The sequence below is a fragment of the Cupressus sempervirens genome, chromosome 11 (genome assembly GCF_028749045.1).
Source record: "Cupressus sempervirens isolate cs-2001-9-10 chromosome 11, ASM2874904v1, whole genome shotgun sequence".
Classification (NCBI taxonomy): domain Eukaryota; kingdom Viridiplantae; phylum Streptophyta; class Pinopsida; order Cupressales; family Cupressaceae; genus Cupressus; species Cupressus sempervirens.
In genome coordinates, this window is record NC_143128.1 from 264,563,278 (window position 1) to 264,589,541 (window position 26,264).

At 36.8% G+C, this 26,264-nt stretch overlaps 1 protein-coding gene across 6 annotated transcripts in view; it reads left to right on the top strand.

Moving 5' to 3' along the window:
- Positions 1-26,264, top strand: part of LOC149529149 (uncharacterized) — a 98,994-nt gene that overhangs the window by 19,778 nt on the left and 52,952 nt on the right. For 5 of the 6 annotated variants that reach the window (XR_016358735.1, XM_089809943.1, XM_089809945.1 and 2 more), the window contains exon 3: positions 20,010-20,125. Coding sequence is in view for 5 of the 6 variants with exons in the window: in XM_089809943.1 (XP_089666069.1) it covers positions 20,010-20,125 (116 nt within the window). In the remaining variant the exon portion in view is untranslated. Of the gene's footprint in view, positions 1-19,999; positions 20,126-26,264 lie in introns of all 6 variants that reach the window. The other variant, XM_089809946.1, reaches the window with a different exon arrangement.

The following is a 26,264-nucleotide window of genomic DNA, read 5'->3' on the forward strand; positions in this document are numbered from 1 at the left end:
GAACCTAAATGGCCCACTCCCACCGCGTTGAGGAGATAAACTCAAGTCCTATACAAATATCAAAACACAAGTCATAACCAACATCTAGGTCAAGGAAATCTTGATAGAAAACTATCTCAAAGGGTACTAAGACACAAGTATCAACTAATCCTAGAGGCAAGAAGACACGTAGGAAATCTACTATGTAAGTGGGCAAGTGTCATCTCATGAGCCAACTCTAAGGTTACCTTGGTAGCCTCTGTGGACTCTGGCCCCCTAGTGTCTCTATGCGGCATCAGTATCCTTTCGTATAAACAAGGCATACTAACAAGTCAACTCTAAGGTTACCTTGATAGTCTCTCAGAACTCTAGCCCCCTAGTGACTTTATGTGGCATCGATATCTTATTAATTCATTTTAAACACATTTAATGAAATGTTATCACTTATTAAAGCAACTTACAATGAGTTACCCAGGTAGCCACTTAGGGCTCCAGCCTCCATTGCAAGCCAATTCCCAACATGACATATAGATAACCTACCTTAAGCTCAGCAAAAGCAAAATGTCTCATACAATCATAAACCACACATCAGTTCTTAAACAAGCAACTAGAAAGTACTGAAATATCACTGATCAAAATCACAGATTTCACCAATACAATCATCCTAACAGAACTGATCCAAAATCAAGTACACATATACCAACCCATGACATCGCATGACATCACCAAAAAACAAATCACAATAATTACCTCAGTCTTGAACAAGCAACTGGAAAGCAATCCAAAGATAACTGATTGAAGACTCAAAGGTTATACCAGAAAAGTCATAACATTCACCTCAGTTCTACACAAGAAACTGGAAAGCACAACACAGCATATGATCAAACTCATCATAGAACACACATGGCACATCACCATGGTCGGGTATAAAAGATCGTAACCATAACAACATCTCAGAACAAAACCCCCAAGCCTCTGGTAAACATCTTGATTTGGTCAAAGCTAAGTCAACCCTGAAACCCACAATAGTAAACCACACGTCACATAAAGTACATACAAAAGTAATTTTCATAATTCATTAGGTTTTGAGAACACAAAAGTTCAATTTTCACTATGGTTTCAAGTTTTCATTTTCGTTTTCAAGACACAAGATTCGATTACAATCAAGGTTCATATCTTTTGATTGCTAACTCTAATTAAGCCCTAAAATAGATCGAATCGAAGGGAAAACCGAAAGCAATGATTTAAGCAAAGCCAAAAGACCAAAAGCTAACAAAAACACACTCAAAAATGCGAAAAAAGACGTTGAAGGCTTCAAAAATCAAGCATAGGCTCAAAAAATAGAAAAACTAAAAAGACTTGACGAAAGCCTTCAGTAAAAGGATTCATTTTATCAATTGGGGCCGATATATTGAACAATGTTATCCAATTAAATAATGAACTAACTCAGAGAAAAACGAAACTAAGTTGAAAAAGGGTTGACTTATTGAGCAATGTTATCCAATGAAATAACTAACTAACTCAGAGAAAAACGAAACCAAGTTGAAAAAGTTTCATATTGTTACCTACATTTTGTAATGTCAAAATGCAGGACAATCAGAAGAGTTTGAATTAGGGGATTCATTGCCATTGTATATGTTTAGAGACGAGGTGGAGCAGTTTGGATGAGGTTATAAAGGACCTTGAAATGAAACTTCAATTTGTGGAACTCACTATCTTCTTCACTTTAGTGACTGCCCGTCAAGTATGGGTAGATAAAATTGCGAACATTTTTGCTTTCTAGATTCCTATTTGATGGTTAGAACGAGTGTTGCCTGTACATAGTGATGATCGAAACTATTTCTTGCTTGATCATGATGGACTATGAGGATCATCAATCGCTTGTAAAAACCATTGAGCAATGTTCTTGCAGTCATTGGAATTACCTTCGATCCTTGGTAATAATATGTGAACAATGATAAACATATCTCACTGTTGTGAATCTAGTCACACGATCTTAGGCCCGAGTGAACCTCAGTTGCTGAATGGAGTCTTATGTTTTCCTTTCGTCATTGTTTATTAATGTTCGATTAGTTTTACTTGCACACAAGCTTCATCTTCTCATTGGTTATGTTGTGGATGTGTTTACTTTGGTAGGGCTTTTTGATGGCGTGGATCCATAATAGTGCAATTTATTGGAAGCTTCGATCCAATACTTGTTTTCCAAACTTCAATGGCTCCATTGATTGCCCCTGTGCGCAACACTCTCGTCCTGAGTATCACATTCCATCAACCATCGAGAATGCCTTCGGAGCAATATGTTCCATTGGGTGGAGCAATATGTTCCATTGGGGTCAATTTCTTCTTTTCAGCGATGACGTTTTCATTTAAAACAACTTGGATTTTAATCCTTATGGCCGCACGATCTTTTTGACCATCTATGAAAATAGGAGTACACAAAGCAATGAAACTTTTCAGGAGAATATTAGAATCAAAGTGCTTTGTTGATTTTGTTACTTTCATGGTCTTTACTAGTGATCCTTTTAAGGCTAGTAGGCCTGCATATGCCTATGACTTGTATAATTAGATGTGCAATAGTGGTGTGGTTCCAAACTGCTATAAAGTTCCATTGGATGGCTTTTGCAAAGCTCGATATATAGAAGGAACAAAGAAAATATTTGACAAGATGCATAGTGCAGGCTTGGGTCCTGACACAATTTCTTTCAACACTTTAATAAACTTTATGTGCAAATTCGGTCTTGTTCATTTAGCTTTTGACTTCTTCATGAAAATGTTGGAATCTAGATTTTTTCCTAATGAAATAACTTATGGGTTAGATGTTGACGGTCTATGCACAACAGGCAGACTGGATGATGCTTATAAACCATTTAGAGTGTCACGATAATCCAATACTTAGTAACTTTGGTTCAAATGACATAAATAACTTAGTTTGTAGCACTATGCTAGATATCACAAATAAAGGATTTTCTAGTAAGCCTATTCTAAACAATAGCACATTGCATAGACTGTTTGAAAGGGTACAAATTGCTATTTAAAAAAAAGGTCCATGAAACTATTATTCCATCTTAGAGTTCTCAAACTATAGTGGATAATGGAGGATGTGTTGGTTTTGTTTGTTTGCTCTATTCTATCCTCTTATTATCCTTCACACCAATATTATTACTTTACTTCCTATTTATCTAATTATGGACTTCAATATATAAATATCATATATAGGCATCTCCTGGTTATATCTTTCTGATCAACCATAGTAACCATAACGCTTCCATTGGCTCATATGACATGGAAAACGAAGTGAGAGTGTGCAAAAATGGAGACTTAAATTAAGGCTCCATCGCAACCGATCTTGTAGGCCATGCACTGTGACTTTGCATACCCACCTTGTAGCTATAACCTCTAGCCACATTGTTCTTGGCAATCTTCGCCTTCTCAGCAACAATACAAGTGTCATGGGTGGTTGCATACAGGCATCCCCAACAATAGAGTCCTTTAGACCTTGGATGAAGTGATGAGTGAGGAGTACCTGATCATGGTTGTAGCTCGAGTACTGCCTTAGCTCAAAGAACCTCATCTCATATTGCTCCACTATCATGTTCCCCTATCTAATCTTGTGGAACACGTTCGCACGAGTCTCACAATATTGAGAAGATAGAAACTTCTCTCTGAACCTCTCATCGAATATCTCCCATGTGAGATCTGCTAAAATAATCTGGAGCTTCTATTCCTCAATGTTCCACCAAGAGGAGGCTGATCTTGCAAGTGTGCTACTAACAAATGACCTCTCAGGTTGCTTGCGTAAGGAAGCATAGAAAAGCAACACCCTAGGTCCAATAACCAAGTCTTGGTCTTACGCCGCCTCCCTTTCCATCAAAGAATGGTGGCATGTCTAACTTGATGGTGTTCTCATCACCTCGGTCTCTACCTCTCCTGTGTGCCTTTCTACCACCGGGTGGGGTGCGAGAATGCTCATGTTCTCCTCTCTCCTCCTCGTGCTTAGACATGTGGGAGTGTCCACCCTGTGATCCCTCTAACTATGAACCACAATGTTGAGAACCCTCGAACGAGGTCCCAACTGAGCTATAAGATCCTGTATTAAAGGCACTAATGCCTTAACTCCTCCATGATTCTCTATCCATCTCCCATTCTTCCTAATGCTCTTCTTCACGGCGTTCCTCACGTTGCTCTTCCTCTTGGTCATTACGGCAGTTATTTTTTTGCTCGCAACCTCTACCATGCCTACACGCAGGAGGCATCCTTTAAGGGACAACAAGACATGGGTTAGAATCTTCCAAAAGCGTACAAGACTATATCAAAATCACAAACCATTTAATACAAACATCAATACATAAGAATCCAATATCCGCATATCACAGTGGGAGCATAACATGGAGATCCCAATGTTGAAACATGGACTCTAATACCAGATGTAATGCTCGTCCAGAGATCCCTGGGAATAAGGATAAACATAGACTAGAATTTTTTTTGTTAAGAAATATGATAACACATGCATACAATCATACATAAGATCACAACGAAAGTCATAAACTAAATCACCAAAGATCCCCAAGTGTTCACTACTTACCAACGCGTACATTTCCATCTACGTTAATTAATCATACAATGTTCACTCCATCAATCATCCTAACATTTGGATATGATATTCATTTTAAAACCCAAACACAGGTTCCTAAGTGATTAAGTCATACAAGTTCATTAACTAGTTAAAAGTGCAAAGAAAAATGAAACATCATAATTGCGACCCCGAAACACCCCAAAGGAAATCTATACTAAATTCGGAAGAAAGTCCCCCAAAAGGGTACTTAAAACACTAGGTCGCATTCTTGAAACAAGTTAGGAAATGCTCGCTGTTTGAGGTACAAAAATTCCCTTCAGCTTTGTACGATAGAACTCCAATAGGCATACGATAATATGGAAAGAGTCCATGAGACAGTTGTAGGACATGACTCTAGTTTGCTAGGCGATAGAACTCATGACTATGCGTGATAGCTTGTTGTATTGTACGATGAAACTCTAGGAGCCAAGTGATAAAACCTTGAATTGCATGTGATGAAAAATGGATTCCATGTTTTCATCGTACGACTTGCTTCCTACCAACAAAAGATCTAAACTACCAGATTACAAGCAACAAGTCAAATTAACTCAATGCATGAAGTAAACCTCCACATTGGGGAGTACCAATTACATGTACCTCGAGGAATGGGAACTCGATAGCATTAATAAAGCTAACATACTAATCCACAAGATAAATCTCTATCGAAGCAATTGGATACATCACAAAAACATGATACACATATACATCAACGAAAAGCATAAATCACAAGTAACATACTCCGAATAGACCGAAGAATCTAAGTGAGCCATAAGCCCTAATCTCGAAGCTGGAAGACGATCGTCTCTGTACTTCGATCCCCAATAGTGTTGGTTGCAACACCTCCCAACCATGTGGAGCCCTTAGGCTCACACTCGTGCTCATGGAGATAGCAACCTGACCATATTGATATAAGACAAAGCATACAAGGCTTACACACACGCCAATCAGTGCATGACTACAACTCAATTAACATGATGGCAATGCTGTACAACAGTTCACTAGCAAGACATGCTATAGGATAACTCTGTAGGGACTCTAGTGGACTGTCATTACTTGTCTCGAGTAGCACAAGTAACATCGAGCCTTCATTTTGACTCCTAGAGGAGGCCAAACTTGGAATGTATCTTTGTTCCAAGTCCTTCAGGAGGCCAGATATCATATCTTTGTTCCAAGTCCCTCGAGATGCTTGACACACACTTTCGTTCCAACTCGCTCAGGAGGCCAGATGTTCAATAAGCTTATCTTTTGTTAAGTATTATTACCCAAGTGTTTATTTTGGTTTTCACTTATTAGACCTCTTAATGTTACCTTGTCAGTCAGTTCTAGGGCAAGGTACACGAGAGAAGCCATTGCACATGTCTACCCTACATACCCACATGCCACTTGATGAGTACCTTTAGTAATGCGGATTCCCAACCAAACCCCCAAATGAGCAATCCCTCAACTGGCCTAAATTTGGGAGTTCGAGTCTCGCAAGCTTCTGTGATAGGCACACGCACGTGCTTGTGTGTTGGCATAATCATCTTTATGAATATAATCAAAAAATATGAATGCAAGGGTTGGATAAGAGAAATGCATAAAAAACACCATGTACAATAAATTCATTCAACCAAGGCATATTGTCGAGAGTATGAATTTGGCACAAATCTCCATGAACACAAAGTAAAACCATGGATGGATTGGAAACCTACCATATATTCTAAATTCATGAAAAAATCATGCGAAGAAATTCCCACAAAATCTGAACAGCACATAAAACAAGGCGACACAAAAATTGCTCAAAAATCAAACTTACTGGAGTTCAATGAAATAAAAAACCCACCTCCAAAATGGTTAAACATCCAAACATCCACATGCAATTTCCGACAGCATAACATCATTAAAAATTTGCAAATTAAATTATATAAATCACACAAATATTCGTTCTTGTCTAACAAGGCCGAATTGAAGCAAAAAAAATTGAGGGGAACACTTGTTCCCATCCTCGCAACAATCACCAATAAAAAACAAAAGCTTAAACGATTTAAAACAAGAGAAACAAGAAAGCCCTACTTCACAAAAACACCCTAAGCTGGATTGAAGCAAGAAAGTTGAGGGGAACACTTGTTCTCATCTTTGTAATAATTACCAATAAAAACGGAAGCTTAAACGAATCAATACTAGAGAAATGAGAAAGCCCTACCTTACTAAAACGCCCCAAATGAGGAAATTGCAACCATGGAGAAAAAAGATACTTGAATGCGATGAAATGCTCTACAAGCTAAGAGTTCGCTGCTGCAAATCCAATAAGACCAACCTCGCGACGATCTGACGAGCCAATCTCACCCAATGGGCAAAACAAGAAAATGCTAATGAGAGGGTTTGAGGAGTTTTGCTCCAAAAACACAAAATGACAAAGTAAAAGTGAGAAATAAAGTTCTCATTTGCTAGTATATACTTTTTCAAAGTGACTTATAAATTAGGTTATTAAATGACTTAATAGCTAAATGGCCCCTTTTCCCAATTAAATCAGGCAAGTTCAATATCTTGGAATTCAACTACGACAAATCAGGCAGTAAATAAAAATAAATTAAACCAATAATAAAATTCTCCCAAATTAATTAAATCAGCATTTTAAATAATATTCTTTTAGACAATTTCAGAATCATCAATGCACAGATATGCTCATAGGTCTACTCACATAATGTATTATAAATCCGGATTTACCAATTACCAAAGGGTTGATAATAACTAGACAGATGCGTCTAATTACAGGGATGACATTGGCTCAACATGAACGACCGAAAGTCACTATCTCTTGGTGCCACTGTAGGGGATACAGGTACACACTTAAATCCTAAACTCAAGGTGAATATGCCTGGTACATGTTCAATTAACAAGCAAACATCAAGTGTAGATGCTCAATATATAATAGCTGAAGCACACAAAGATGCATAATTACGCGAAGGTGAACAAGACACATGTAAATCTTGCAAGCAAGTGCTTACAACTTGTTGTCCAACCCTACATAATTTTCTCATGGATTCATAGGTGAATCCTCGTCGTTTTAACGCATTAATGAGACATCATGAAAATGATTCATTATTCCCAAATTGTTCTTTGTGTAGTCTTATTTATGTGTTCTTTTGAAAGTTTTTTGTCAAGATTATCCCCAATTGTTTGTAGGTACGAAGTTTTCTTATCGCACTACAAACGCTGATCCAAAGTTTGTGAACATTGGTGAGTGTTGTACATTTGAAGAAAGGGACCGTTTCATTGATCTACTAAAAGAATACTGGGATGTCTTGGCATATTCATATGATGATCTCAAGTCTTTTCGTCCAAAGGATTTGCAGCATGATATTACTTTAAAAGCAAGTGCAGTTCCATTCAAGCAAAAACAAAGACATTATAATTCCAAGATTTCTGGTACTATCTTATCAGAAATTCAAAAGGAGTTAGATGCGAAAATAATTTCTCCAATTCAACATTCTACCTAGGTGGCAAATATTGTTCCTATGAGGAAAAAGAATGGTGAGATTCGTATCTGTGTAGATTTTCAGAATTTAAATCAGGCATCCTTGAAGGATAATTATCCATTACCAATCATGGATCATGTTTTACAGACAGTAACTGGTTCACAAATGTTATCCATGCTTGATGTTTTTTTTTGGCCATAATCAGATTGAGGTCAAGGATGGGGATCAATATAAAACAACATTTACAACTCCATGGGGTACATTTGCATATAACAGGATGCCCTTCGGGTTGATAAACGCTAGTGCTACTTTTCAACGTGCAACGGATTTTGCTTTTCATGATATCATGGACAAAATCATTGTAGTGTATCTAGATGACCTTACTGTGTTTTCTAAATAGAGGCAAGATCATGTTCATCATCTACGTCAAGTATTGGAGAATTGTCGGAGACATGGGATTTCTCTTAATCCTAAGAAGTTTGTATTCTGAGTTACAAAAGCCAAGCTTTTAGGACATATTGTGTCTAAAGAAGGAATCAAGATTGATCTTGAAAGGATGAAATCTATTCAAAGTCTTTTTCTACCAACTAATATGACAACTGTTCATTCTTTCTTTGGAAAGATAAATTTTCTGAGAAGATTCATTCCAGATTTTGCAAAAAAGATTCATCATATTTCAAATATGATGAAAGGATCTGCAGTTTTTCGTTGGAGTCCTGAAGGAAAGGCGACCTTTAAAGAAATTTAGGAAGAAATTGCGCATGTGCCAATACTAGTTTGTCTTAATTTCTCCAAGGATTTTATCCTATACAATTATGCATCAGACCATACTTTGTCAGCTCTTCTTATGCAAAAGAATGCCGAAGATATAAAATCTCCGATTTTGTTTATGAATTGTCCACTTAAATCACATGAGCTGAAATACTAGTTGATCGAAAAGAATGCCTTCGCAGTGGTTAAAGCAGTTAAGTCATTCAGATATTACATATTGAATTCACATGTGGTGGCTCTTGTCCCAAATACCACTATCAAATCTATTTTGACACAACATGAGTTCGGAACTAAAAGAGGGAATTGGATTGCTAAAATTCAAGAATATCATATTGAAATTAAGCCTACGAAGTTGTTTCAAGGTAAAGGCTTATGTCATCTCATGGCTGATAATGAATCAAAGCAAGAAGAATTAATTGAAGAACTACCAAAGGTTTTGTTTGTCAGCACAACTAATGAATGGTATTTTGATATAGCATATTATCTTACTTATGGTGAATGTCCTTAGCATTTTTCTTATAAGCAAAAGAGTTTAAAGATTAGAGCCACTCATTTGTTCTCTGGGACAATAGTTTGTATAAGTGCACAGTTGATGGCACTTTCCTTCATGTTAGTACCTAATATGGACACGATTTTTAAACTTCAATTGCAGAGTTTTGAACCACTTTGAATTGAAGTTCGAAGCAGTTCAAAGCAGTTCAAAGTGGTTCAATGTAGTTCAGTGGTTCAAAAGATCTATCCTACAGGTTCAACACAAGCAAAGTTCAGACTCATGGTTCAAAGTACAGAATGGTTGACCCAAAAAAGTTCATAATTCAAGATTAGATACCATCAGTTCAATAGTTTCAAAGGTTCAACGAGTTCGAAGTTCGAGTGCAGGTTCAAATCAGATTCTAAAAGTGTAGTTTCAATTCCTCAAATTCAGACCAATAACTCCAAATGGCTAACTCATTCAGCTCAGACTCAGTGATTCAGAGATCGAATTAGAAGACCAGGATCACTACAACAACTTCAAATGCGAATTCAAAAACCCAATCTAGTTCAAGAATTTAAAGTTCAAAACCCACTGTAGTTAAGCATTAGAATTTGGTTTTGGTTCAACAGTTCAGAGTTCAGGTTTGAAACATGACATGGTTCAAAGTGGTCCAACAGGTTTGATGGTTCGACAGTTTTATATACCTCCACTCATTCTTCAATAAATTTTGACTCGGACATAATTTTCTCGATCACTTCGGTCAGGATATGCGGAATTAGGATCTCTCCAACATATCTGAAAATGAAGGAAATCCAATGGCGGAATAATTAGTTATGGCCCCCGCACCGAGACCCATTCGACTATCAAAACAAATCCGCCCAGCAACAAATTTTTATTATTATTTTGGACTGATTTATTCATTAACCACTTGTCCAAATATGCTAAGATGACATTTGATTTAGTGAAAAATCTTTAAAAGTTGAATGTTATAGAAATTAAAGAAAATCTATCAAGGAAGGTGAAGAGAAATGGTTTCAAGATTCAGTTAGGAAAATTGAAAAGCCATGGGATGTGAACAGATAAAAAGGCCAACAACAGCAATGCAAGGGGTTCTACTTTCTGGTTGGGTCTGTAGACTTTGGGTTGCAGAACAGAGGAGTTGGATCGAAAGTTTTATTTGCTGGGAGAGAGAGCAGAGTTTTATTTAATTTTCCAAACTGTGAGTTGGAAAACAGGGGATATTTTGATTTTGAATGTATGCAGGGGGAGGGAATTCAGGTTTCCTTTTCAGTTAGTGATTTAGATGCATAATGTAATGAGAACTTTGTTGTTTCAGCATTTTTAGAGTAGGGAGACTCGGGAGATAATTGTATATCAGAATTTTGAGTCTGGGCAATTCTCTTTCCACTGATTGTTATCTTTGTATGACTTTTAGTTTTCTCTAAATGCATTTATGTCATGGCTTTCTGAATATATTTTATTTCAAAGTGTCTTTAAAGCTCTGATTCTTTGCTTTCTTAGGCTTCATTCTCCTTGTAACGTTGCATGCAAATGGACTTTGTGTCATTTGTTACTTATTTTCTTGTAGTCATCTAGCTTTTTGTGTCTACTTTGTGTTTATAGGTAGATGCTTGTAATCCTTTCGTGCTTTCTGGTTAAAAGAAACCATAATTAATTCATTGTATATCTTATACGGGGAACTGTACTCAATAAAATTCAAAGGAAGGTTATCAATCCAACGATAACCTATCCAACTGTTGGTGCTGATTAGTTCTCCTACTTGGGCAGTCAGGGTTATAATTGCACACATATTCTTGAAGACAATCTGTTCACTAACACTTCATTGTGTTGATAAAGCACAACAACTTAGATTGTTGGAATCTTTTCATGATTCAGCTCGTGGAGGTCATTTTTCAGCGCTAGTGACCGCTCATAAGATCTTACAAGCAAAGTATTACTGGCCAACTCTTTTTCAGGATACTTATGAGTGGGTACAAAAATGTGAAAGATGCCAACATTTTGTTGGCAAACAAAAGTTAGGAGCACTTCCATTAAGGCCAGTGGTAATTGAAGAACCTTTCTAGCTATGGGGTCTAGATTTCATTGGTGCAATTAATCTTGCATCCAGTGCAGGGTATACTTATGTTTTGACTGCTACTGACTACTTCACTAAATGGGTGGAGACGATTCTTGTGAAGAATGCAACATCATTAGTGGTGTGTTCATTTCTAAATGAGAATATTATTTCTCGTTTTGAAATACCTAATAAGATTTTTTAGACAATGCTTTAGTATTTTCATCATTTGAGATTATACAATTTTGTTTTGAACATGGTATTACTGTGGCTCATGCATTCGATTATTATCCACAAGGTAATGGACAAACTGAGTCTAGTAACAAGAATTTGATTACAATCATTTGCAAACTCATGGATGATAATAAGAGAACTTGGCACAAAGCAATGTTTGATGCTTTGTGGGCAGATAGAATTACACCAAAAGGAGCTATTGGTATGTTGTCACTTCAACTTCTTTATGGTTCGAATGCAGAAATTCCCATAACTTTGGAGTTTCCCACTCTCAAGTTAGTCAAAGCAATTGAGGATGGAACTTTTGAAAGTTCTTTGGATAAAAGAATCATGTATCTTCAACAGCTTGAAGAACAAAGAACACAGGTGGTGGATAGGCTTGTTGCACATCAACGACAAGTAAAAACCTTGTTTGAAAAAAGGCTAAGCACAAAGAGTTTCAAGTTGGAGACTGGGTTCTACTCTGGGATAAAAGGCCAAAACCAAAAGGCATGCATGGCAATTTTGATTTTGTTTGGTGCGGTCCTTTCACTATTCACTCAGTTGTAGGAGAAAACAGTTTCTTGTTGGCATACCGCGATGGAACTCCATTTGCACTACCATATAGTGCATATCATTTGAAGCATTATTTCGAATAAGCTCTAGCTAAGTACCCTTGTACATAATGTCTGTCTTTTTAGTTTAGGTTTTTAATTTTGTTTTTAGTCACCTTACTCTGTGGCCCAGTGGAGTAGATAAAGGCACTTAGAGGTCTGGATTCTACATTCCTCTTTGTTTCCAAGAATAAATGAAGTACGTTCCCTAGTTAGAGCCAGTTGTTGTCCTCAATTTTGACATCACAAAATTGAGGCAACCCTACACAATTTTCTCATGGATTCGTATGTGCATCCTCTTTGTTTTAACACATTAATGAGACATCATGAAATGATTCATTATCCCCGAATTGTTCATGGATTCGTATGTGCATCCTCTTTGTCTTATTAATGAGACATCATGAATGATTTATTCCATCTATTTGCCCACTTATATCTTGTTCAAAATCCATCAAAATCTTGCTATGGATCCTTCACTTGATGATGTTCTCATTTAATAGGATTTTCAAGCAATAGTTGTGCAGGAGTACCATTTTCCAATGTCAAGAGAATCTACTCCAGCAAAGGCAAAGACAAAAAGAAGATGAAGTACTAGTATGATTTGTATCATAACTCCATCCCTTCATCGCAAGTGACCTCATACTGCGATGAAGTACGAGATACTGATATTTCTCATATGAACATTGAAGTATTTCTTGCAAGAGTGGAGGCTGCAACTACCGAAGATATGGTGTGGATCAAGCGGAATCATATTCATCATTTGTCCAGCTTTCCCTCAGTAGCTCATGAATCGAAATTCATGCTTGCATGTGCAAGACATTTTGATGCGGCTTCACGGACCATCAAAGATCAAGATGGCACTGCTATCATAAGTCTTGATCCCAAGAGTATTGATCGTATATTTTGTCCCTCATACTCCAGTTATTACGAATATCACAAGGAAGAAGGCCATGGAGCGGTGGAATGAGGATATTCCATCTTGTACCAAGTTAGTAAATGATAACTGGCTGATTACTAAAAGACCAAATCTTGTTAGATGGCTGGTTAAGGGAGTTCGCAGATGTTATATCAAAGAAGAAATTAATGACCTCATCACACTTCTTAGCCGCTTGGCAAGGCTCAAGGATTCAAACATGTTTGAACCATGGATGTGTAAGTACATCTCACTCATAATACGGTAAAAAGAAAATGTGTTTTGGGCTGAATTGGTGAGTGATTCAGTATGTGAATAATTGGTGAACGTTTTGTCAACTGGTGTGTTCAACATGAACTCCTACATGGTGTACATTGCTGCTACTCTAGGCACCTTTTCTGCTTTATCAAATAGGCATGATAGGTCTATAGTTCATGTGTGGAAATATATTGAACAATTGCCTTTGAAATAAAGTCAGTTACACTTTAGAAGAGTTCAGGATGCCTTCTTTGGGCATTTTAGGCACTTGTTTGATAAAGAGCTTCCTAATAAGCGAGTATCTGATGAGGCATGGAACAAGGTTAATGAGTATGGTTGCATGTTTTTACAATTTCCCAATTTTACATATTTGTGAGTTGGGTGCTTCAAGGGAGAGTGATACACGTTACCAAGGTATCCTACTGATAGAATTATACTAATGGAGTTGGCAAGACAACTTATGGAGATCTAGGCTTATCAGTCTAGTTTGCATTGGCTCAGGGTGGGGATCTCATCTCGAAACCCATTAAAGATTGAAGGATACTCAATAGATACTGTACCTAAGGCCAAGAATATGGAGTTTGAACGTCAAAGGATCGCGCTGAAAAAGTTTGCAGCCAGGAGTTGTTTTGATTGGAGGGGATTGCATGACAAGATGAGGAAATAGTTCTTGCACATACATCATTTAGAAGATCTCTAGATTGATGTACAAACTAAGGTGGAAATACGGCATATGGATTATACTTGGTTAACTGTAAAGCAGATTGTAGATTTCAGCTTGGCATCAATTCCCCCTAGTTTTGGAGATGATCAAATTTTGGATCTTGAATATTTTTAGCATGATGTGGATAAGTTAACCCATTCTTCCTCCGACATGGTCATGCAAAGAAAATATGTCCATTTGGGATAGATTCCAGTCTATTCTCGTTGATACCAACACATGGATGAAGAGAAGGGGTCTTAAATGCATAAAGATAAAGCCTGGCAAAGATTTTGATCCTGTTGGTACGATTGGTTTCAGATCAAAAATAAAGGGCAAAGGAAAAGGTGGTACATCCTCATCTAAATTTGAACTTCTTGTTCAAAGTTTGCCTAAGCTATCCGTCAAAGGAGGAAAAGATTCGAGAGTACTTTAAGTGAAATAGATTGGATTTCAATCAATCCAAGTTGACTCAAGTGATGATGAAGCGAGGTAATCAAAGGAGTCATCACCTCTTGCTTCATATCCTCTAGAAGTTCTCACAACCTCTCTTCCGGATTCGGCTCCAATTTTAGATGAATCTCATGATTCGCCTTTAGGCATTGCTATGGCTGCATTCTATATTAAGCATTCATCTTTTGAAGATTCTGTGACCATTACATCAGCATTGCCTGTATCCTTAGTCGCTCTTGCATTGGAAGCACAAGGAGATCAATATGATTTTGAAAATGTTTTTGATGCATATTCCTTGTCTATTCCTTTTGCCAGTGTTCGGTCTACAATATTGCTTGATGTACCTTCAGCTCAGTTTGAACAATTTATGTCTTAGGGCACACATAGCACTCCTTCTGTGGCCATTCAGACTGAGACACAAGTTATTGTTACTACTGTAATGCAAGGTAATCTTGAGTTGACTATGGTAACTATTGCTTCAGCCAGTGTATCTTCTTTTAGTCTTCCTCCATGGTTGAGTATTGTTACACAGAAAAGAAAGAAAGAAGAAATTCCACTTGAAGAAGATGATAGACAAGTAAGTAAGCCAAGGGTTTCAAAGAACAAGAAAGCTATAACAGTTTCTTGAGTGGTGGTTGATGATAATCATATCAAGTATGCTGAAGTGGCTGAACTGCTTGTGGAGAAATCCACCGAAGATATGCAGCTTGCTGATTATAAAATCACAAGGGTTGAACTTGGTTAGCAAACAAGGCTAAGTTATCAACATGATGCACATGAGGTGGTAAACTTTCTATTGTGAAAGAATGATGAATTGTGGGAAATGAAATTGAAACTCAAAGAAGAGAATGCTTGTTTATTGGGAATCATTGAAGAGATGAAGAGTCTTTTATAGGCAGTGAACCTATTTTAGTTGTATGCACAGAAAGGGAGAAGCTGAAGGCACATACTGTTGATGAATGTGGCAGCAATATTGAAAAATAGGGAATCCAAGTGATTCTGGTAGTGTATCGGGAGTTGAGGAAAGAAAGTGAAATCTTTGCTAAACTCGATGACATGTTGAAATCACTTAACCGTCAATTTGAGTTACTGGACGGGGATCTTGGTGCTTGGAACAACATGATGGAAGTTGATTTAGACTTCTTCTGTGAGTATAATGTTATTACATCTGTTGAAATGTACCATTATTTCATGCATGTGATGGAAAACAAGAAACAAGTTCTCCATAAGCTCATCGAAGATATAAAGGCAGTAGTACTCATAGTATCTACTCAAGAAGATAAGATCAAAGGAGCTTTGAGAGAGTTGCCATGTGAAATCATTAATGAGGACAATGGAGTAAGAAGTCAACAAGAAATTCTCATAGAGTTTGCAAAAGGTATTAGCCTACAGCCTGTTGGATGACTTCAACATTAGTGTGCTTGACACATTTGCAAATTGGAAGTTTTCGTTAAAGAATTTGCATAATCAAGTGGAGGATTCTAACAAAGAAACATCTAGGGCAGCGAGCGCACTTTGGAAACTTATCATGATTTTACAGTACATTGGAGAGCCAGATGCTACGGTTGTACAAGAGTTCCTACAAAAGTTTGGAGAATTGGTTGATACTATGTGCAAACTCCAAATCATATTTTACATGCTTTGAGTAGATTAGTGATAGGAAAGCTACATGTAAAGAGCTTCTTTGTTGTAAGTACATGATAACATGTACCTGTACAATCAACTCATGTAGTTAAGTTGCAATTGCATTAGGTATGCAACTTTAAATAAAGTCAAAGTAGTTAGTTAGGATAAGTATTGGTAGTTGAGGTTGTTCCATTTTTTTTCCTCCACCTTTCACTCTTCGTTTTTCCTATAGGAAGGAGAGAGTTCATTGTAAATAATCATCTTTTGCTCTATTGGAGAAGGCTGGGCTTGTAACTTGAAGGCTTTGTATTTCTTTTTGCAAATCTTCGAAGTGAATAAAGAAGCAAGTTTTTCCCAAATTTTGTGTTGAGATACTTGGAATTGATCATTGTTTCTTATGTTACTTTGATTCATTCATCTTTGTTACTTCTCTCTTTAAAGGCATTTGAATGTATAATGTTGTTTCTGAAAGACTTTGAGCTTTCTTGAACGAGATTAATCTAGTTTGTTAGTGTCAACAAGTATTAAGATTTGAAGACTTTGAGCTTGATACCTTAGTACATTATTTCATATCTGGATAGTTGAACAAAGACTTTGTGCTTTGTTAGCTGTTCGCCCTTTTTCAAGAGGGTTGCTTATAGGAGACTTTGGGTTCCTGCTATCAACCACATAAGTTAACTGTTGTCTTAAGATTGTTCTTATGTCCATACTTAAGCCACCGATATTACCATAGCAATAGATTCCTTTTGTTTAATTGCAAGTAGTAATTGGTAATAGAAAATCATTCCTTCAAAAAGGAGAATTGATTCAGTGGATCATCCCTTTGTCAAATCCAGTTAGGTTTTTTTTGTAGCCATCTACGGTAAGAAGGGAGCCTCCCCTATTGCCGAGAGGAGAGATTTCGCTCACTACACTGTTGCCTAAAGTTCCCATTTTGTAAGCTGTGGTCACAATGACATACAAATTTCTTAGCCAATATGACTCTGTTCCCACTTTGTAGTGGCACCAATGGGAAATCCATGCATAGCAATGGTGCACTATAACATAATGACATATAACCATATAATAAAGCATTAAACTTAAAGCATTTAAATAATCCATTTTCATCATTGAGCATATATTGTACTAAAGATAAAAGACAGATATCGATAACATAAAACACACCATAGCATAAAACAACATCTATCTGATAACTTAGAAACCATAATCGATGTCCAAATGCAAAATAAACCAAACATCATCATAAGGCATCATGTCACATCACTATCATCATGATGCATATATGATCAAATGGAATAGTAACACATTTAACATCTAGCAGCTATGATATTGCAGAACAAAACAATGTAAGGTCATTGAAGCATCTCAATATACAAATACACACGACAAATCATCAAAGTATCTCTCGAAGAAAAATAACCATGGAACCTAATGCAAACAAGGAAGACACTACACATTAATAAATTTATTTTATAAAGTTAAATTTAAATGTTTAACTTTATTAATTTTAAGCCTATAGTTGTGAAAAATATTTAATTAAAAGAAGTTTCCCTTTATTTTATAAAACATTGGAGACATAAAAGTGTTTGTGGACTTAAGTTGAAGGACAATTATTTTAAATGGCATGCGAAATATTAAAGAAATAGAAATTGCGGTAAAATCGGGGGGAAAAGTAATCATGAGAAAATAGCGAGAAAAACTAAATCGTGAAAAAAATAGGAGGGCAAGAGAGTGATTTTGTTTATCCCACATTGGCAAGGCAAGTGAATGAGCTCTTATGAGAACATTATATAGAGATTTAAGGGCTCTCTTTCAGTATGGTCTGAAAATATATAAAATTGATGAAATATTGGAGAAGTTCTTCTTTGAAGGTTTGTGAGGACAAAGATCCTCATGAATGACATTTTCTTCACTGTTGAAAGACACAGTTAGGAGGATTTGAATCATGTTTCAAGGAAAAAACAGAAGTTTGCATTTACAATCATTTCTATTTTCAATATTGCATTGGCAGGGAAGGGTTCGATTGGGTGTTGGGTTGGAAGTACATAGTTGCCGTTGAACTATTGTTGAAGTAATTGTTGTTCATCATACGTTGCGTACAAATACTGCTGTTTAAGCCAAACCTGAGGCTGCTGTACTGCTTAGCTAATCCCTTGGGTGCAGTACTACTGAGATAAGTGCTGGAGGCTGCCATACTAGTCAATATTGGTGCTGTACGTCTTGGAAATACCACCAAACCAAGTGAATCTTTAATCTTGGTGCTCTGCATCTTGGAAATACCGCCAAACCAAGTGAATCTTTAATATGGGCATTACAAAAGGTCTGCCATTGTGCCGCACTACCAGAAAATGTAAAGGGAAGATGCCGTACAGGTTTGTAGCAGTTTTAAGTGTGCCATACATGTCATGAGGAGGCTATATCAGGTCTAAAACTGAGTTCTGGGAAGCGTATCAGGTTTGAAATTGAGTACTGGGCAACGTATCAGGTTTTAAACTGAGTACCGCACAGCTTTTTGGCAGGCCTTTCCATTGTTATCATGTTTGGACAGAATTAGGCAATGAAAATGTAACATTGATTGAGTATTCAAGAAATGCAATTAATGGTATTGTCATCAACATCAGAATATAATGTAAATCTGAACATTCTTCTTAAATCTGATTGTAATTATTATCATGAACTTAGTGAATGCAATATGTTGTTGTTCTTCATTTTGGTTGATTTGGTATAAAATTGCAAACTTTAAACTTTCAAACAAAGGAAAAGTGAAACAGCCATTTACATCTGCAAACTAAGAATAAATCAGATACTCAGCATTCAGGTTGTAAGCAAACTGTTTGAAAAAATTACAGTGAGTGGAAAGATAAAATGTTGGTCTAGAACAGTGGGTGTTCTTACACACTATTGCACTACTCATGCAACTTCAAAACAAAATATACTCCCATATTAGTTGCTGTGGGTCTACTCTCAAGCATATTTTGTTCACTCAAAGCTCTGTCATTGTCTTATGTTGCAGCAATTTTTCCCTTGTAAATTTTAGCTGCTTCAACTTTCGAAATCTGTTCTTCGCCTTTGTGAAAGCATTTGAAAGCTCTATTCATGATCCTGCAAAAACCTGGAAAGATGACAAAAACAAACACGTTGATAATGGCGAGGATATGAAATATGATTATTGACCTGACATAAAGACTAAGATTTAGCTTGAAATTACTCAATGAGAAAAATTTCTGTTTGGATACAACAGTCATGCCTGTGGAAAGTAAGTTTTTTTGTTTATTTAATAGTCAGTTATAACACAACTTTTTCCTATCATATTATAAAATCCTAACTACCAAAAAAGACTAAATACAATGAATAATCTCACTAAAGAAATACTTCACTCTTTGCTTTCCAGTTGGCTGATAGATTGAGTCATCTTTCAAGTAAAATGAATTCACATTACATTTCTTAAAGCTTCAAAATAAATCTGATTTATAACTTGTAATATTTGGTCCTTTTATCTCCAATATCTTTATCCTCAAAATCACTCAAAATGAATGACCAGTCACTATAGACGCTTGACTTGTCCATGAAACAGGTCGGAAACATTTTTCTTGAACTAGTCAATTTATCTGAGTCACAATAAACCTCTGAATTGGCATGTTGTATTGATGTTGTCACGCTCCTTCAATAAATACATAATTTTTATGTTCATTCTTTGGGGGTATGAACCTAGACTCGCGTACATAAATGATGCAACAAGATTGCTCTTTTGAATTTTTTTATGTGTATTTACTTCCAGTTGTTTTATACTGTGTTCATATTTCTTTTATTCAAAGTGGGTAAGTGGCACCTCCCGATTGATTTTTGTTTGTAGAGATGTGCAGTATACAGTTGTTGCCTTTAAGGGATGCAACCATGCTGAACTTTACCATTCCTGTATTCACAGCCATCTTAGCAACGTGTTTTCTCAATGAAAGATGGGGCTGTGCTGAAATGATAGGCAAGTTAGCTTTATCTAAAAGTGCCGTTTATTTACAATTTCTTTAATTGAGTGAAAAATGAAATCTTTCTCTATAATGCGGTTAATTTGATCAAGGTGAGATATGATTTGTTGTATTTTTAAATTTTGATAGTGTTCATTTGGAAACTTACATTTTAAGTTTTTTAACTTTTTTGAAGCAAATACCTTTCTTGAGAATTTCTTGGCATACCAAAATATTAAGATGGTTTCAATTTCTGAGGATGGAAATCCAAAGAAAAGAGAAAGCAGTTTCTTTTCTTTTACATGTAGTGCAATTGTAATTTCATAAAGTGAGGGAGTGAAAGTAGACGAGAGTGTATGCCATGAATTTTGAAATGTAGATTTATCTTATTGATTTTGAGATCATTGATTATAAATAATTGTACTATAAGTAATCTCTGGAACAATTTTAATAACTCGCTCTGCTAGAATGATAATGAGAGCATCATGCAATAAAACACAACTAAGGTAATAGGACCTTTTAACTATGCCATTCTCCTTAACTATGAAGCCAAAGAGTCTAATCTATACACAAAATGGTAACTACAACTGTTTAAAGTCTTCTTGAAAGGCCTAATGCATATGTGCCTAGTATGACTGCTTGTATATATGTTTGATCGAATACTGCTTGTATAGATTTGTTTTGCTACTGTACTTCGTTTTGTATTACCATTGATGTACCTTATTGTTAATGTTTTGTATTGGCATCTTTTATCTATGTATTTTAGGATGCATGCATTGTGACTTTATATATTTTTGGAATATTTCAATGTTTAGCTTCATTATTTTCTGTATGTATTATATGTGACATGTATATTGTATAGTTTAGTATCATACTTATTATTATGTTGATTGATGTCTACATTTATGTTTTTGGATCATAAGAATTTAGAATGTATTTCAGTTGATGATATTATTAATGTTATTTCATTTGTCTTCATATTGGGTGTTTTTATTGTGCTTCAGTTATCTTGTATGTTTCATTGGCTGTGTAGGCAAAAGTTTCTATTACAAGAGGTGATTGGTAAAATAATTGAGTGATTTTTAACAATGAACAAATTGTTCATATGGAGATTATAATCAATATGTTTCTAAGAAGAAACATACAAATAATAGAAAGGTTCTATTATACAAGATATTTACGATATCTAGAAGTGACCATCAAGATAGAAATAGAATAACTTGGGAGATATTATTTAATATCCTCCCTTAATGTTTAACTTATCAATGACACTAAGCTGCCCCCTAAATTTGACAAACTTCTTTCGAAGTAGGGACTTGGTGAGAATATCATAGTTTGGTCAGCTATAGCAACAAACCTGTAAATCCATGGATCCATCTTCAACCGGCCAATAGATAAAATGAGAATGAATGTCAATATGCTCAGTGTGCTCATGGAAGACTAGATTTTTGGCAAGTTTGAGGACTCCTTGATTGTCACAAAAGAGGGGCGAAGGGCCTGCCTGAGACTTATGGATGTTGAAAAGCATCCTACGATGCGAAACTGCCTCTTCTGTTGAGGAAAGAGATACAACCTGCTGCTTCTTACTGGTCTAAGTAACAACTTCTATGCCCAAACTAAAGACATACCCGTAAGTAGACTTTTTTTGTCATCAATTGAGCCTCCCTAATCCGAATGTGTGTAACCAATAAGTCAGGCATCTTTGGTTCGTCCATAGAAGAGACCAAAATCAGGATTGCCCTTGACATAGTGAAGGATGCGCTTCGCTGCATCCCAATGATCTGAAGTGGGTGCTGTCCTGAAGCAAGATATGTAATTCACTGCAAAGCTTAGATCAGCTCTAGTGGTGGTGAGATATTTCAAATTGCCCTCTAGTTGTCTGAATGTGGATTCATTCTCAATAGGAGAACCAAATTTGGCTGATAACTTGAGACCAAACTCCACAAGTGTAGATGCAGGTTTAAAATCTTGCATTCTGAATTTGTCCAACATAGCCTGCGCATACTTAGACCGAGAGATGAAGATGCCATGTAATTGCTGCCAAACCTCAATATCTAGGCAGTAATGAAGAAGTCCCAGGTCTGTCATGTCAAAAGATTGACAAAGAATCTGTTTGATTCCCTAAATCAACGATTTGGAACTGTTTGTGATAATCAAATCATCAACATATATAACTAGAATGATGATATCACTACCGGTAGTCTTGACATACAAATTTGAGTCAGAAGAACTCCTTTGGAAACCCTGATCTGTGAGGTGTACCATGCTTGAGTAGCCTATTAGAGGCCATAGAATGCTTTCAACAGTTTGAGTACTTTGTGTTCTTTACCAAGAACCTTGAATCTAGGAGGTTGGGTCATGTGCATTTCTTCCTGTACCTCACCATTTAGCAAAACAATCTTGATGTCCATTTGATGGATCTTTAGTCACACTTAGCTGCCATGACAAGGACTAATCTAACAATGCTCATCTTTGCAGCGGGACAAAAGGTCTCTTCATATATCATAGTCAATTCCTTCTTGCTGAGAGAAACCTTTAGCAATAAGACGAGTCTTGTACTTATCTAAACTACCATCAACTTTGTATTTGACTTTTTAGATCCATTCATAACCATCGAGTTTCTTTTCTGAAGGAAGATATGACATAACCCAAGTATTATTTTTCAATAGGCTATGATACTTAGTCTATATAGCTTCTTCCCACTTAGGTATTCCTTTTGCCTCTGTGTATGTTTGAGGTCCATGCATACTTTGAATGTTATCCATGAGATCAAAATCTATTGAGTCAGAAGGTTTGCTCTTTTTCTGAGCAGTCTACTCTAGACGAGCTCATTATCATGAAGATTGCCAATCATCTTAGCCCAACACTTAGGTTGGAGAGCAGAAGTGCTAACATCTGAAGCAAGAGCTCTAGGGACATCATCATTAGCAAATAGAAGGTCGAATAAATCCTAAGAAAAATTAGGTGGTGTGGCTACATGTCTAGGTGAACTTGTTGGAGAAGGAACTGGAGGAGAGGCAACAATAGGAACAATTAGAGCCTTCTTAGCTAAAGCCCTCCCATGTGGTGGACCTAATGAAAGACAGGTATCCAAATCTTGAGCTTGAAGAAACTGATCCTCTTAATTCATAATTGGAGGAGAGAGATGAAAGGGCTTTCGTTCCACATGAAAGATGACACCATGGCTGAAGATGAGGCAATTAGTCTTGATTTTGACTAGGAGGTAGGCTATTTAATTATCACTGTAGCTAGTTAGCATGGGTTTCTGGCTCTTGGCATCTAACTTGGTGTGTTTAGCATCAGGTATCTAGACAAAATTAGCAGAGCCAAAGCCTTTGGGATGACTCATTTTGGGCTTACGGTTTGACTGGGTCTCTTTTGGAGTTCGCTTCTTGAAAACAATTGTGTGAGATCAATTGAGAAGATAGACGACAATGTGGATAGCTTCAGCCCATAATTTCTTGGAAACATGCTTGTATTCAAGCATATACTGGGTCATTTCAGTTATCATCCGGTTTCAATAATCAACAACACCATTTTCCTAAGGGGTAAACGGTGTTGTTAATTAGCGCTTTATGCCATGTTGATCACATAAAATGGGAGAAGGCAAAGGAACAAAACTCACCCCCATTGTATGTTCTAAGAGTACTACCAATCTCAACCAAGCACTTCTAGCCCCCATAGAGAGAATAATATGTTGATTAGACTCTTTTCTACATATGATTTGAACTTGAAATACAACAAAAACCTCTTGATTTTGACGAATGATATACACCCACATTTTACCATTAAAATCATCAACAAAGAGTGAAAAATACCTAGACCTAGTAACAGAGGGAGAAACCATATGTCCACAAACATCAACATGGACCAGTTGTAATAACTTAGAACCTCTCCAAGAGTCGCCATCTAAAAAAGGAGTGCAATGTTGTTTCCCAGCTTGATAAGCTCTGCAAACTCCAAGATTTTGGGTTTGAATTGCCAGTAGTCAAATGACAAGATCTTCTTGAACAAGCTAAGAAAGGTAGTGCACATTTAGGTGTACATATTGTTGATGGCAGAGTGTACTAATAGAGGAGGGATAGGCTGCCATAGCAACCTCCTAGGAATCTTAAAAGTCAACAAGTCTAAAAAGACCATGATCTTCAACACCAATGACAACTATGTATTGAGTTCTTGGTCAACGATATTTCATTGATGTGAACAAAAAGTCACATCAAGCCAAGGAGAATCTATTAAAATTTGACTGATGGAGAGAAGATTGAGCTCTATGCTTGTAACATAGTATACATAAGGAAAATTAGGTTCCTTCCTCTAGACTAAATTTGGATATTGCCTTTGCCAACAATGGTGTACTGTTCTCCTCCAAAAAAAACTGAATTTGAGAATGACTAGAAATCTATCAGGCAATCTTGAAAATGAGGGAAGTGGCGGGAGGCACTTGAGTAATATTCTAGGCATAGGATTTTACATGATTTGCAATTCTTTTAGCCATGAAGGTGTAGAAGGTAGATTCACCTGGCTAAGTGTGCTTCGCAACATGTGCTTGAGGTTGTGAACTGGATTGCTTGGCTTGAGCTGATGTAGGAGCATCCTAGGCTTTCCTGCAATCCTGTATGTTTGGAGGGATTTTGGTTAAGTGTTGAGAAGCATTGAGCTTGGATTTTGGTGGAGTTATATTTTCATGGTTAGGAATGTGTTGGAGACACATTGGGGAACCTTTCCTCATGATTTCATAGAGATCGGATGGATTGAGTTGAAGTTTGAACTGTTTGAACCTTGATGATAGAACTGTGTTTTTTTGGTTTTTGGGTGCTTGTTGCAGAGCATATAACTAATTATCCTTAATGAATGAGAAGCTGTTCACTTCAGGGTTTGAAGAGGGCTGAGAGTACTTCCTTGTGTCAAGAGTGCAAGTTCTAATTCATTATAGGTTGGGAGATATGGCAATTCTCCTGGAGTATCGATTTCTGGCCGTTTTGCGCAACAGTCTGCTACGGGTGACTTTCAGGATGGGTGCGCACTTTTCCTTGGGGAATCAACCTTTGCGCATTTAAGGGGTTGTAGAGGACCTAGATTTTTACCTATGGTTCAAAGCATGAATTCTAATTCAATCAAAGCTAGAAGATATCACGATTTTACTTGGATATTGATTTTTGGACATTTAATTGCTGTTGCAGGTCGACTTGTGGCATTTAATTTATGTATTTGTATTTAATTTGTGTTTTGGGCCGACTTGTGGCTTAGATTGGTATAAGTAGGGGTCTTGTGGAGTCTTTTAGTCATTATTGAGTTGGGATGAATGAAGGATAGATGCGAATTTGAGAAGCTAGAGCTGCGGCTTAGGAACTAGAGGATATCTTGGTGGACCCGAGGGTACAAGTGTGGATTCTTCTTGGTGTTCTTATCCAGTTGTGTATCTGGACTAGCTGAGAGTGGTTTTTGTAAGTTGGATCTTGCAGAATTGATTCTGTAATTGTTGTTTGTATTTGGCCCTAACCCGGAAGGCCTTAAAGCCGGGCATATTGCATGTAATCGGTTATACATCTGTGAATCAAGAAATGCAATTTGGTATCAGATCTTGCATTATTGCTTCTTGTTGTTGTGTTTCTGCTGCGTGGTTATATTGTTGGGGGCTAGGACATCTCCTTTGGGGATTCTCCTGCCATGTACTGCGTCAGGTGGTATTAGAGCGAAGTTTGTTCTTGAGTGTGTAGACAAATCGCCGAAGCTGAGGTAGTTTGCACTAGGACTTGTGTTGAAGAAGGTTGATCTTGCGGCTGATTGATCTTCTTGATTGGTGGAGTTGTTGCTTAGGGTTTGCTAAAATTTTGGAAGATGCCTCCAAGAAGATTGGACCCTAATGCAATTGCTGATCTTAGTGATACTGTAGAAGAAAGGATCTCAGAGAAGATGAGAGCAGAATTCAGATTTGAGATTGCATTGATGAAGAGTGACATGATTGTTGAAATTGTAAGTGCTTTAGGTGGTGTACCTAGACATGTGGGTACTGAAGATGGTTATGAGGAAGTTAATGAAGACTTTGAATTTACTAAATCAAGTGGTGAGGTTAGAATTGATCGTATGGAGAGACCTATGGGAAATAGGGCTGGTTAGTTTGTTCGACTTGGATCTCAGTTGAAGCTGAAGCATAAG